This window comes from Uloborus diversus, chromosome 5 (assembly GCF_026930045.1).
Source record: "Uloborus diversus isolate 005 chromosome 5, Udiv.v.3.1, whole genome shotgun sequence".
Lineage (NCBI taxonomy): Eukaryota > Metazoa > Arthropoda > Arachnida > Araneae > Uloboridae > Uloborus > Uloborus diversus.
Window position 1 is genome coordinate 57,719,162 of NC_072735.1, and position 15,176 is coordinate 57,734,337.

The 15,176-nt window shown below is 33.6% G+C and overlaps 1 protein-coding gene across 2 annotated transcripts in view; it reads right to left on the reverse strand.

The window, feature by feature from the left end:
• LOC129222096 (apoptosis-stimulating of p53 protein 1-like) overlaps nucleotides 1-15,176 on the reverse strand; it is a 699,496-nt gene that overhangs the window by 33,891 nt on the left and 650,429 nt on the right. For both annotated transcript variants that reach the window (XM_054856534.1, XM_054856535.1), the window contains one exon: nucleotides 10,012-10,300. In XM_054856534.1, the coding sequence (XP_054712509.1) occupies nucleotides 10,012-10,300 (289 nt within the window). The remainder of the gene's footprint in view (nucleotides 1-10,011; nucleotides 10,301-15,176) is intronic.

Below are 15,176 nucleotides of genomic sequence, written 5' to 3' on the forward strand. Positions count from 1 at the left end.
GCAGATTAGAGTTGTTAAAATTTGACATTTTTAATAACTTATTCCTTAATGGTTGTAGAAGAAATGTTTTTACATTTTTGCAAAGAAAAAAGCAAGGAAGTTCTAATTTTTAAGTGGGGGGGGGAGTCTTGAGCCCCCACTTGCCCCCTTGTATGGGCGTCCATAAAACCAAATAACATAATTTTTCAATGTACTTTCATAAATAGTTATAAATTAACTTTTAAGACAGAAGGAGAGAATTTAATTAAGTAAGGAATCAGACTTAGATAAAATGAAAAGCTTTCTGCAAACACAAATCCTAACTGGAAAATTTTCTGCAAATAATTATTTTGCCTGACTCATCCTTGAATAAAAAATTTAATTTGTATTCAAATATGAAAGAGACAAAAAAAAAAAAAAATGCTTTAAATCATTTATTTTTTTTACAATAACATATAGTTAGTTCTTATTTTTCACCAACTGAAGAAAACTGCCGAAACCATTATTTTTTTTACACATGTGCTTCGAAAGGTTTTTGGAGAAAGACTTTAACAGAAATAAAAACTCTGGGATTTTCTTAAAAATTCCATTAAAAAAAATTAAATCAACGTTAGCAGTTTGAAAAAAAATTTCTACAGAGCCAAAAATTTTCTGCGAACGCCGTTCGCGCGTTCGTCTATATTATGCAAGACTGTAAGGAATCATGAAAGTAGGTATGTAATGCCTCTTTAAACCATGCATAAATTCAGTTGCGTACACTCAAGCAGCCTTGTACTAGTCTGAATCTGTGTCCCTTCACTCAAAATTGGTTGTGCACCTTTGCATTTCCTTAGAACTTAGAAAAATTAGCTCAGAAAATGAAGCTGGTCAAGAATTGCATTTTTTATAAATACTGTAAGGTAGTAATAAATAACAATATATATTATGTACTTTAAAATCCAAATTATTATACTTACATTTAATAACCAGTGTAAAAAAAACTGTGTGACAATAAACAATTAAAGATTCTAATTTAAAGAAGTAAACAAAGAACATTTATTGTTCAATGTAAATAAAAGGAAACAAATTTTTATTTCATAGATTAAAATTTCAAATTGAATGGAACTAACATATCCTTTCAATGTCAAAAGTTGGTCAAAATTTCACTTTAATTTGCTAAGGCTGGGTTGTAGAGATTTGAAGATCATTTGTTCTTGAAACCCACTTTCTCTGTGTGTGTGTGTGTGTGTAAGTGGATTGAGTGTACTCATAAATAAGTTTTTAATACAGTGTTATTGTATTATGAAAGGAAATTGCAATGAATATATTTTTTTCTTGGACTGATAATAAAAGAAAAACACACAATTGTGTTATTGTTACATTACTAAATCCTCTGAGAACATGTTTTCAACCATATTATGAAAAATTCATTAACTCATATAATGTTCTTGCCCAGCTTCCATAGGGCACATTCAGGTATTTTGTTTTAGTTTTGGGAAATATTTCGGTAGGTAATTGAAGAATTGTAATTTTAGCTAATGGCGTTCACCTGGTTCTGGCCAAGTAAATTTCTGAATTTTATATTTTTAGGATTTCAGTTTTCCGTTTTTCCACTTATGTAATTAATAATTTCATAGTGTTTTCTGATGTTATATTTACTTTTTTGAGACGTAGGAGAAACGCTTAATACATAAATTAACTCAATTTCCTAACCTTAATGACTATTTTGATGCGGTTATGAATGTCCTCTGTCTTGCCAAAGCCTATCTGCTTCATTTCAACCAAAAATTCATTCGCATGTTGTACTCGACTCAGTTTTCTGAAATTAATTTTGCGAATGCAACGGCATAAACCCATCAAAATTTTTAAAAAGTTATAACATGACTATCATTCATATTAAACCCTTAGTTCCGGGTTTGTTTTCGAAACAAACCTACTGTTGCCATCCTTGAAAGATTAATATTAACTTTTTTTTTGTTGCAGAAATGTTCATGAAGGATCCTTCCCCTCTTTTTTTTTTTTTTTTTTTGAAAATAAAACATCTATTTATTCAATCAAACAATAAAAATCTGAAAATAAATTCTAAAAGCGATCATAAAACAATAGACTAATATTATTACAATATTTTCCAAATGAAATAGCTGCTGCATGTTAGTTTTTTTTCAAAATAATTGCATAATTTTCAGGAATATAAATGCCAAACTGAGATTCAATTTGAACTCTTCGATCATTGTGCTCAAAAATTAGTAAATCTAAAAGCAGACTACGATCTAAAACTAACTCCAGAAATCGATAACAGATGGCAGCACCAACATAATTAATTTTGTATTTCAAAACTTATTTTTTATAAGTGTTTAAAATAAATTTCTTCATATAACATTTTTGCGCTTTGAAAGAAATGTAAAATAATAAAAATAATAATTAAATTTTACGGCAATTTTAAGTACGATATTTCTAAAGTAGCGAAAACGTATGATAATAATGATAAGATTCAATGTGTTTACCCAAACAAACCAACTTTCCCTAACTTTTGAATTTTTTCAGCAATTTTACCTGACAACTTCAGACAATTAAAAAAAGGTAAATATGATAAAAATAAATAAATTTTAAGCTTTAAAAAATATTACTGTTCGGAAATTAGTTTAATCATTAATTCTAATCGCAAAGCTTGAACTTCGGGATAAAAAAAAAATCCGAAACTTTCTGATGTGTTAAATTTTACTACAAATTAAAATTTATTACCATCAAGTTTTGTAATTTTCCAGTTAAAAAAAAAAGGCGGATCCAGAAATTGCTCAAGGAGGGGACGATTTACGTATCTAGTTTACACATGTTTGAGGGGGGAGGGGGAGAGCTTCAAATATTTTTTACGTAATACAATTAAAATATAGAGATTAATTCAAAGAAGTCTCCGAACCTATTCCTTTCTTTTTCCGTTGAAAGAAGTTTTCTAAAATTGTGTTTTATAACTTCAATTTCGTAGTAATTCTGGGGGATGTTTAGGAACACATTCCCCCTTATGTGATCGAAGGTCGTCTAAAATTTCGCTTTTTTGGAATTTCAGCATTAAAAAAAATATTCGAGGCAAGTCACTGAACTAATTTTTTCCCTTGGACAACCTGAGATACCTACGCTCGCGTCATTAAGACTTAAATTTTGGAAAAGGCCTTCTAACTCCTTTTCCTTACATCACCAAGGAAGGATCGTCTGAAATTTGAAACTTCAATTCCGAAAAGTTTCCAGGAGGGAGATTCAAATCCACTCCTTTCGTTAGTGTCGTCAAAGACGGTCTACACTTGCGTTTTAGAACTTCAATTTGCAAAAATTGCCGATCAAATACAAATACAAATGTGACGACCAGCAACAGGCTCTGGGCCCAGCTAGGCTGGTCCTAGTCAATTAATTAGTCCCCAATGAAGATCAATGGCCCTCTTAAAGCTATCCACTCCCTTGCTCATTACCGCCTCTTCCGGTAAGCTATTCCAAGTGCCCACGACCCTGCTAAAGTAGTAGTTTTTCCTGATTTCCAAGTTAGCCTGAGATTTAAATAGCTTAAAACAATGACCCCTTGTCCTGCTTTCCCCGCAAAAATTTAATCCATTTACATCTTTCATTTTGATAAATTTAAATAACTGAATCATGTCCCCTCTGACTCTCCTTTGCTCCAGGCTATACATGTTAAGCCTATTAAGTCTGGTATCATAATCTAAATCTGAGAGTCCCCTTACTAATTTAGTTACCCTTCTTTGAACCCTTTCCAATACAAAAATATCTTTCTTCAGATAAGGCGACCAAAACTGAACAGCATACTCCAAATGAGGTCTTACTAAACTCCTATATAAAGGCAGAAGAACTTTCTTAGATTTGTTTGAAATAGATCTCTTGATGAACCCAAGCATTTTGTTGGCTTTGTTACTAGCAATACTGCACTGTTGACTAAACTTGAAGTCCTGATTTATAAAGACACCCAGATCCATAACATTTTCTGCCTGATTTATGACTGAACCCTGTAAATGATATCTCATACGCTTATTTCCATGACCTAAGTGTAGCACTTGACATTTCCCTACATTAACTGCCATACCCCATTTATCTGCCCACTTAGTAATATGATCTAAATCCTCTTGCAGCTGTTTTACTTGTTCTTCATTTTCGACAATCCCCATAACTTTTACATCGTCAGCAAAACAATTCATGCTTCCAGAAATATTTTCATTGATGTCATTCATAAATATAATAAACAAAAGAGGCCCTAAAACTGATCCCTGAGGAACCCCACTTAAAACATCACTCCAATTAGAATGATTTCCTCTCACAACTACTCTTTGCTTCCTACCAGTAAGCCAATTTCTAACCCAAAGTAAAGTTTTTCCTCCTATTCCAATGTCAGCTAACTTGCTGAGAAGAGCAACATGCGGTACCTTGTCAAAAGCTTTTTGAAAGTCAATATAAACAACATCCACACATTTTTTGTTATCTAGAGCTGAGGTAACCTTGTCGTAGAAATGCAATAAATCAGTAGTACAGGATTTACCTTTCCTGAAACCATACTGCAAACTAGTCAACAGACTATTAGTCTCTAAGAACATCATGATCTTAATTTTGATCAAAGTTTCGAAAGTCTTACAAATCACCGAAGTCAAACTTACAGGTCTATAATTCCCAGCAAGACCTTTAGACCCCTTCTTGAAGAGTGGCGTTATGTTAGCCAGCTTCCAGTCCTCTGGCACCGTCCCCGAGTTATAAGAAGCATTGAAAATATTCAAAATAACATCCACTAATTCCTCTGCACATTCAACTAAAATTTTTGGATAAATATTATCTGGTCCCGGAGCTTTAGTTGCTTTAATCTTTTTCAAATGAAATAAAACCTCCTCCCTGGAAAATACAAAATCCTCAAGCTGTATAATAGCTTGTGTCTTGTTAGTGTCAACTGTTGAGATACAGTTATCGTTAAACACACTGGAAAAAAAGTTATTCAGAACATTTGCAATATCCCTATCGTTTTGGATTAAATTTCCATACTCATCAACCAAAAGCCCAATTTGACTGTTTCGAGCTTTCCCAGAATTAGCGTAAGCAAAAAACCTCTTAGGGTTCCCATCAATGTCATCTGCCAGCCTTTGCTCCAAATCCCTTTTCTGAATCCGTACCAAATACTTAAAATTTCGTCTTGCCTTACCATACTGGAGCCTCTTCGCACTCTGACCAGTTTCTTTAAACTAACGAAAAGTGGCTTGCTTATAATTAAGAGCTTCTTTAGTCTCCCTGGAGAACCACATGGGCCAAATTTTGGTATTAACACCTTTTCTCCTAAATGGAACATAGTGCCCAACGGTTTTAGCAAGTTTATCCTTAAATTCCGTCCACTGCTGATCTACGTCGCTATTTTCCAACCCTGACGAAAAAACCTCTTTCAAGCTCTGCCTAAGTGCAACAAAATCAGTGTTTCTGAAATTGGGCACAAACCTAAAATTATCTTTTTTGCACACTTCAAATTTAACCCGGAACCTAATGCTGTTATGATCACTATCTTCAATATGCTCCCCTACACTCAACCCCTGAACAGAACTACCTATGTCACAAAAAACTAGATCCAAAATTGCCTCCTCTCGAGTTCCCTGAGTTACAACTTGATCTAAGAAACAGTCACCAATTACTTTTAAAAATTCCTCTTCTCTGCCATTACCAGGATAAAAATTATTCCAATCAATACCCGGAAAACTGAAATCCCCCATTATGATAACGGATCCCTTACTGGACATGTCACTAATAATACGGTACATCTGTTCATCTTGTCCCTGGTTTGAATTAGGTGGCCTATAAATGTTTCCAAAGCGTAGCTTTTTGCCCTTACTGCTCATCAACTCCAGCCAAACCATATCAATATCAGTAGGCTTATCATTTATGACCAATTCATTGCAAATAAAATTGTCTCTAACATAAAATAAAACCCCACCACCTCTTTTACCTACTCTATCCAGTCTGAACAAATTATACCCAGCAATATGTAATAACTCTGCATCAGATTCGGTAGCCCATGTCTCTGTAATTCCAATAACATCCAACTTCTCATCCATAACTATGCTTTTCAATTCATCCATCTTGCTCCTAATACTGCGAGCATTGGTATAGAAAACTTTAAGCATGCATAAGTTGCTTTTAATTAACACCCTGAAATTTCCTAAATTACAATTGTTAACATTACTACTCTTGTTCGTCACTTTATTTCCATTTCTAGCAATACCCAAAAAAATTTCATTCTCTCGATACCTGATGCTTGAACCATGCCCCCCATTCCAACTTAGTTTTTTGACTCCGAATCCCTTAAAATTAATCCACTAACCATTTTGACCCCTGTAGAGCTCAGATGCAGGCCATCAATCCAATCCCGTTTACAATGACTCCATACATCAATGAACCTGATACTGCGCTTTTCGCAAATTGACTTCAGTAGCAAGTTCATACACCTCGCACGTTGATTTAGCCAGCTCCTATGCACTCCATACCTGGGAAGCAAACCAACCACTTGGACATTCGTCGAAAAGCTGGTTGCTTTATCCAACAGGGATTCCCATTCCGTAGAAAACTCCTCATTTTTACTGTGGCCTACATCATTTGTTCCCACCCACAAAGTAACCATGTCCTCCTTATTCAATACTCCCTTCTTTTCAGCAACCATATTAACGTCTTTTACCCGAGCCCCTGGTAAACAACACCTAGCCACCTTACGCTTTACTCTCCCAACTGTGTTACCCACCTCCCTTACCATAGAGTCCCCCAAAATTACACCCTTAGTTTCCCAATCTAACTCCTCATTTGAAACTTCCCCCTGAATCTCTGGAACATTTATACCCTCTACAACTGGCCTACACCCTAATGCTAACTGGGCTTCCAAAACTAGCATCTTAAGTCTTAAGTCTGAGAGTTCAGCACATTTAGTGCAAATATAATCCTCCTCAAAAACAGACTCATTTTCCCCCTTATACAGGCAGAACATATGACATAAATCACAAGAGATCCACCTGTCCCCCTTCCCACTCTTTACCTCTTTCATAATGCATATAACACCCATTTCTACTCAGTGAATATGTTCCAAAAGGCAAAACAGAAAGATAAAAATGCAAAAAAACTTAGAATAAATACTAAAAACAGCAGTAAATAAACAGAGTTGCTACACCCAATAAAGCACACAAGATCAAAAACCAGGAGATCACTACATGTTAGGCTTAGCTCCAAAAAATGCAAAAACACTTCAAGAATACAATAACAGCTAAAATGAGCCCCCAAAACACAATAAAACTAAATTACATGATAAAGTGAAGTAAAAAAACCTAAAACTAGACAGTAATAATGAAAAATTATAGTAAGAAAACACTTATCAAATTAGCAGCAATAACACTCCCTCAGTGTCCCTCAAAGGAGGGGCGATCGCCAAGGGGGCCATATGGGGGGGGGGGGGTGCAAGCAAGTGGGGGCTCAAGGCCTCCCTCCCTTGGAATTTAGAGCTTCCTTGCTTTTAGTACTTTTTTTAATGCAAAAATGTAAAAACATTTCTTCCCCAGCCGTTAATGAACAGGTTATTAAAAATATCAAATTTTGATAACTCTAATCTACACTGAAATGAGTTTCCATGGGGAAAATATCCTGCTAAACCATGGAGAAAATATCGGAGCCCCCCCCCCCTTACAGTTTTGCATATGGGCGCCTTTGGCGATCGCTCCTTCCTTATGTCCGCCCTTGAAATAATACTAAATATGTAGTATTTCATCATCACAAAATGATGTTTATGATTACTCTGAAAAATTTCATACAGATTTCACTCAAATATCGGCCTAAATTTCCATTTTGTTCACCCCTGAATGAATGTTGAGTTGTTTTTTCGGCCCGACCGCACGTGTATATGTACTAAGAACGTAAGGACGCCCGAAATGTGCATTTTGACGATCCACGAGTTAATTTCCCCAGATTTCTTGTGACGTATGTACGTATCTCGCAAACTCAAAAAACGGTATTCCGTAGAACGTTGAAATTTATTATGTAGTAGGTTATTTTAGACAGTTTTGGAGAAAATCAGTGTTCATTCCAATGCAAACTCAAGTGATGTTATAATTTGGCGAACATTATTCGTTATATCGTCAAGAATTTGGTCGCCAAGTTTTGTCATCGGCGACAAATTTGGCGAATTTCGCGGTGTTTACATTTGTAGACGCGGGTCTAATCACTATAACGCGGGATTTGGTTACAATTTAGTTCCGCGTTTATCTTTTTTACCATATTTCGTGAATATATCATAAAACAGTGTTTAAAGATTTAATGGAGTAATCGAAGTTGAACCTTAGAAGAAGTAAAGCTTTATCTCGTTTCGCACCAGGGTGCAAAAGTGGGTACAGAACATGCAAGGAAAAAGTTTCGCTTTATAAAGCTCCAGCAGATAAATGAAAACTAAAGAAGAGTCAGATAAAGTTTCTGATAAATATTGCTCAATTTGTGCTCTTTATTTCGCAAAACTTTTTATTGAAACGCATTTTAAGCATATCATAAATGGTGAGGTAGTTTTGGTGCCGTGGGAAAAACTTTTTTTTGAAAGATGAGGCAATTCCGACAATTTTCCCAAATACTTAACTAAAATATTACCTAAGAAAAGGTTCATCAGGAAATATGCAGTTAAGGAAAATGTGCCCTGTTTGAAAAAAAAATAAAACTTGCTCTTTCCTCAGATGAAGCTGAAATAACCACGTATAAATCTATTATAAATGAAATTGTTCATATTAATTTGCCTAACAAATGCTTGTATGAAATTCAAAAAATCTCCAAATGTTGTAGTTTTTGTATATAATGAAAATTATGTGGAAAATAATATCGACAATAAATAGATCATTATGGAAGTAGGAGAAATTTTTCAAATCAATGTTAGGGGTAGGGAGATTCAGAAGCTGCACTTCCTTTTAAAATAACATTTTAAAGCTATCATAAGCAATGCTAGAAAAAGGAGAGGGACGTGAAGGTTCTCCATTTATTTTTAGTTTTTAGGGATACATTTCTTTCGCTATTTTATATATGAGATAAAAGATAAAAATACATAAATACTTTTTTTTGACAGTAATAACAAACTACTATTTCGATAATTATCTGCAACAAAAGTTATCAACGTCAAACTGCTAGTTTGCTTAATTTTTATAAGTATTACAAAAAATTGAACAAATAATCAAGCCAGCTGTTTGCCAATTGCAGTTATTTGCAAATTTGTATGCAGTTATATGTGATCGAAGAAAGTGGTCCCATTATTATATATATATTTTTTTATTATGTAAGGAAAGTCCTTGAAAATTAAAGAAAAAATAGGTCGGAGTCGGTACGTTTTCAAGAGTCTCCGACTCTTCGACTCAGACTGCGAAGCCCTGATAATTTTAATTAGTTTCAAGAATTTAGAAGCAGTTTTATTTCGAAATAAGCGACGCGCATTTATTAAATGCTTGTAGTCTACTATTTTCATTGAAGATAAATTAGCATTAGGTAATTTTGTATGGCTTCGAAAAATAAATGAACACCCGTGTAACAAATAGAACTTATTAGAGAATTTGTCTTTTGCGCTGAAATAAGTTCAATCCGAAAAAAAGTGACTTCGAAACTGCGAAATTAGTATGCAATCGCCGATTTAAAACGAGTTTAATTGAGGAGCATAGCGTGCTCCCTGAGCGCAGCGCCATCTGGGTTTTCCTCACATTTCACCTCACCTTTTAACATTCGATCGACACACTATTTCTAAGCACTATAACCTGGTTTCAATTTGGCGCTATTGGCTTTTTTTTTTTTTCTTTTTGGTGGTGGGGAATTGAACCACGTTAAAATTGTCGATATAAGGAAACGTAATTTCTGTAAAACGCTTTTTTGCACCGTTTCGCGACAAACTAGGGGAGAAAAAATTTAAATAAGTGCTTCTTCATTTTTTTAGTTATTTAAAGAACATGCATTGTTTAATAGATATAAAAGGAAGTAGTATAGTGCTCACAACAGATTTTTTTTTTCACTATGTTATAGAACAAATGGTACCTAAATTGGAGTTATTGGATTTATGCTGTTCAACTTGGCCTCGCAAAGCTCGCAATCGTCTTAACTTCAGTTCTTGTAGTTCCACCCGCTCTCGCAGATGACGTAACCTGTCACTTTCTTGCACATGGGGTGCTGGTTGTCCTTGGTGGTGGCGCGCTTCTTGTTGTTTTAGGAATTTTAGGCGCTGTTCTTTGGCGACCAACAATTGCTGATGAGCTTCGATTTGGTGCTGTTGGCGTGCAGCCATTTGGCGCAAGTCGGCCAAGCTCAACTCGTTGCTTTCCGGCAACTAGAAAAGATAGAAAACTAAAGGTCAAATAATAAAAGGTCAATATACATGAATTTACTTAATGTTAAACAATATAATTAGTCTAATAAATTACTTTTAAATAAAAAAAACGCCTTCAAAAAAAAAAAAAAAAAAAAAAAAAAATAGCCAGGAACTAAAAAGTAAAAAAAAAAAAAACTGGTTACACTTACATTCTATTTCTTACCAAAACGTAGAAAGGAAATTTATTTTACAATTCCAGTACAAAAATCAACTAAACTAAACACCGAATTATAAAATAAACACTGATTTAAATTACTATCTGATGAATTATTTTAAATACCTAACTAATTATATACAATCTCTTAATTTTTAATAACCTTTTGAAGTAGGGGCCTCCTATAAACAACAACATAACGTAACTCATAACCCATCGAATCTTGAATTAAACACTAATTTAACTATACGCGAAATTAGTCGTTAAAACTAAACCTACTCAGTTACGTAAGGTAGTAGTTTATAGGAGGCCCCGACTTCAAAAAGTTATTAAAAATTAATAGATCGCATATAATTAGTTAGGTATTTAAAATAATTCATCGTATAGTAATTTAAATCAGTGTTTATTTTATAATTCGGTGTTTAGTTTAGTTGATTTTTGTACTGGAATTGTAAATAATTTTCATTTCTATGTTTGGGTAGGAAATAATGTAAGTGTAATCAGTTATTTTTTGCTTTTTAGTTCCTGGGTATTTTTTGGAGGCGGTTTTTTTTTAAATTTAAAAGTAATTTATTTTTTGCTTTTTAGTGGTGTAAATAACACGGCGAGCGTCTCGGAGACTTCCGACGACTGTGAAGAAAGGCTTTTTCAAATGCTTAACTATGTCAAAAAAAAAAATGTCTTCATCATGTGTTCAACTTTATCAAAGTTTGCTTTCCGAAAGCAAATGCACGAGTCACTAAAAAAAAAGAGATCGCTTTAAGTTTAAATTTGTAAAATTGTAAATTTTGGAATTGTAATATTGTAAATTGTAATTTATGTTTCGCAATTAGTGTCATGTAACTCGTTATAAAAATCGCATGTTTCTTCACATGGCCCCACTATAGATGAAGATTAAAAATTCCACTAGAATGAATTTTATGTTTGCTTCAGAGAATCCTTAATTCAAAATTTTCATTATCATTACTCTAAATGATATATATTTTTAGTACTTTCTTTAACTATAGGTAAAGAAAGTATAAACCTTTTTTAATGGCCTTTGTTTATCAATGGGTTTTATATTTAATCGTTCGTGAGGGAAATTGTATGAAATTTATTGTTTTACCCTAAACTTTTCAAAAAAGAACTAATAGGGTAAATCAAAGATTTGGAACCTAAGTTAGACCAACCCTAAACAAAACCACCACTAAACAAAAAGAAAAAAAAAAGCATAAAAATCGGTTCACTAAGTGAGACGATATACGAAGTTAATAAAGTACAAATCGATTTAAATGTGAGTATGATATTTGAAGAGTTCCCTCAATTTCATCAAACCTGAACTTGATTAACATTAGACCGCCAAGGAACTATGCTGTTTCAAACAAAAAAAGACTTTTCCTTATCGGTACGGGCAGGGCCGTGCACAGAAATTTTGGAGCCAATCACAAATGACTTTTCCGGGCAACTCTACATATTGTTTACCCTTATATTTCACCCTTAGTTATAAAAATCTTGGGCCCCCTTCAGGCTCGGGTCCAGACCAACAGGTGTCCCTCTCCCCTCCCTGTGCACGCTCATGGATACAGGTGTCTTCGAGTATTTATGGAGCATTGTACAAAGAAAAAACAAATCCGACGAGTTCAGAACCTCCTCGAAGCCTGCTAATCAATATAACCCTAATTTCAAATTGAACTGGCGGCATCGTGAAATAGTAAATCTAGAATATTGGTCAAACTTCAGAAATCATACACAGTTATAATGCATATTATTAAAGAATATAAATTAAATCGTGGGGGAGGGGTGTTCTGTAATCAATTCCCCCTCAATTGAACACTAAATATATTTAAAAATTGGAATAATCAATAAAGAACTTTATATTTTAGTGCCTAAATAAAGTTATTTATTAGTAAATAAAACATTAAGGTAATTGATTCAACTATTAAAATAGCAAAATATATTTAATTTACTGCTTTGCTACGCAGTAATAAATACATTAGTAACACCTATAATAAAAAATTACCATGCGGCGCAGCGTTGAGAATTAAATATATATATTGCCGCGAGAATTAAATATCGTTCAAGAGAAAGCCAAAACCTAAGGTGTGAAAATACACCGATCACAGCAGCACCACGACCATGACGTATGAAATTCAAAGTTTCTTGGATTTCTCCGGGACCCCTTATCAGATCCAGACCAAATTACAATGGGACTATCGGAGAAATATATCCTTCCAAAAAAAAAAATCAAATCGGTCCAGTAGTGTTGGAATAATTCGAAAACACACATAAAAAGCCGCAATACGAAATCATAACCTCCTTTTTTGAAGTCGGTTAAAAAACATACATTGCGTCTATCTTCTTCTTACTCCGTAGGAAATATTATTATTGTTATTTTAATATTTAGGCGGTTTAATAACGCATGCAGGAAAAGGTCAAAAAAGTTCTTCCCCAGTTTTTCAATTTAACTAAAACAGATATTTGCCTTTCTTCTCTCTCTCTTTTTTTCACTTTAAGTTTTTTTTTTTTTTTTTTTTGATGAAAAAAGATGATCTATATTTTATTTCCTAAATTGCAGTGTGTTGAAAACATACTTAGTGTTTGTTTTCCTTCAGTAGTTTACGGATTAAAAAAAAAAACCTTTTTACCACTCGTTTTAAAAATAAATCAATAAAATTCAAAGCAGTCTTTCGTTGGACGGATTTTCTAGTTTACAATAATTATTCATTTGAAAAAAAAAAGGGGGGAACACATTACTTGCCGGGGGGGGGGGGGAGAGACAATCTATTTGAGAAGTGCTTCGGACACATACACAAGGTCTTTTCTTTTTATCAAATTGTTTTTGTATTAAAGTGTTTCTCTTAAAAATTGAAGTGAAAACATTTCGAAATGATTTCTAAAGCATATAAAACACTGTTTCTAATTTTCTCACCAAAAATAAAACAGAAGTGTATCTACATATTCTGTTATTCCTTACTAGGCTAAGACCATTAGACCCAATTTCTTATCATTTGGTCTTACGCAAAGTTTCGACAGAACTGCTAAAATAACAGGCCAACACCATCATTAAAAATTACCAGTTAATGTAAACTAAAAAAATGTTGCATTTGATCTCAGTAACAGAATTTCTTTCGACAGACAGCGACGCAATTAAAAAGCCAAACACAGTCTGCAAGATGAATATGAAAGAATACAAGATCAGCACCAAGAAATACTTGAAAATAAGATTCTAAACATAAACATTAGAAGAACATGCCACTTGCGGGTTATGAACCAGAAAATATGTACTAATCTTCGCTTGCTGAACTGAAAGATTTTTTCTTTAAAAATTTTGGGTCGTTTTCGTCCTCAACTTAAGAAATAGTCTGCAGACTTTCTCAAGAATCTGCGGCATACGTTGCCGCGCCACGCTGTTTCTACTACCGTGAGATCCGGTTCATTTTAACAAGAGAAATACATTTTAAATTTCAGTTTAAGAAAGCTTTTTCCAGTAAATCAAATGTGTGTGCAGTGTATATTCTTTTTATTTAAGGATTATTTTCCCCATTAAAAGTTATTACTACTATCTACTTATTAGTTAATTTATTTTTGAGCTCTACTAACTATTGAAAATGCATAAAACTTTTTTTAATGTGACAAATAGCGACATACACTTTTCTCTCCAGAGTCCCCTGTACCTAAAACCTACCACTATTTGTAGTTTAACCTGTTAAATGAGACCCTGAAGACAGCTCTGATATTTTGATCCAGACCAGAAGCCTAGCAATCCCTAGTCCAGAACCCCCAGGTGTATCGCTTCACTTGGAGGACTTTCTGACCACGAGCATATTTAACGTCCCCTAGTCACCATTAATGAAGATGGTGGATCTTCGACCGGTTAGGATCGAACCCGGGAGCCTGTGGTCACAAGTTGATGCCTTACCGATCAAGCCACCACGGCTTAACAGCGACATACAGCAAAGAAAGTCTTTAAAAGAAGATATAAAGTGAGCGCTACAAGTTCTGACAATTTTGATGCATATTGCACAAAAAAGCAAGACATTGAGTTCTTTGAATAATTAAATTAGAACTTCAGAACAGTTTAAACAATACTAAATAACAAAATAATGTTTCAGCTAGTATTTAATAAACACTCAAAAATTATAGTGCAAAAATCCGTATAAATTATAGTGATGAAAGTGCTTCTAAGCTGAACTGTGTTAATTAGAACAAATTATACCTTAGCCACAAACTAATTTGAAGTTCCAATACATTTTTTTTTTGTTTTTGTTTTAAGTAAGATTATCGAAGGTGCGGAATACTCCTTAGTTCATTTTAACTTACTTAACTTTTCAAATGAAAAATTAAAAGAAAATCTCAGTTTTATTAAGACAGGAGGAAAAACTTTAGATGGAGTCTTAAATGAAAAAATATATTAGGAATCTTTTGCAAGTTCGGGAAAAAAAAATTCAATTAAAGTCTTATTACAGGGGATTTAAAAGAATGCCTTATAACTGGGAAGGGGAAAAAAAACGAAATTGCATTTCAGAACATTCTGCCGTAGCGTATGGCGTATGCTACAAACTTTTAAACATATTTTAAGATTTGTTTTAAAAAAATGATTTCATAATGATAGCAGATTTTTTATAGATAATATGATCTTATATAGAATTTTCTCCACTTTTCTCAACACACGCACCGTTTTTTATGTATTATTCACAACAC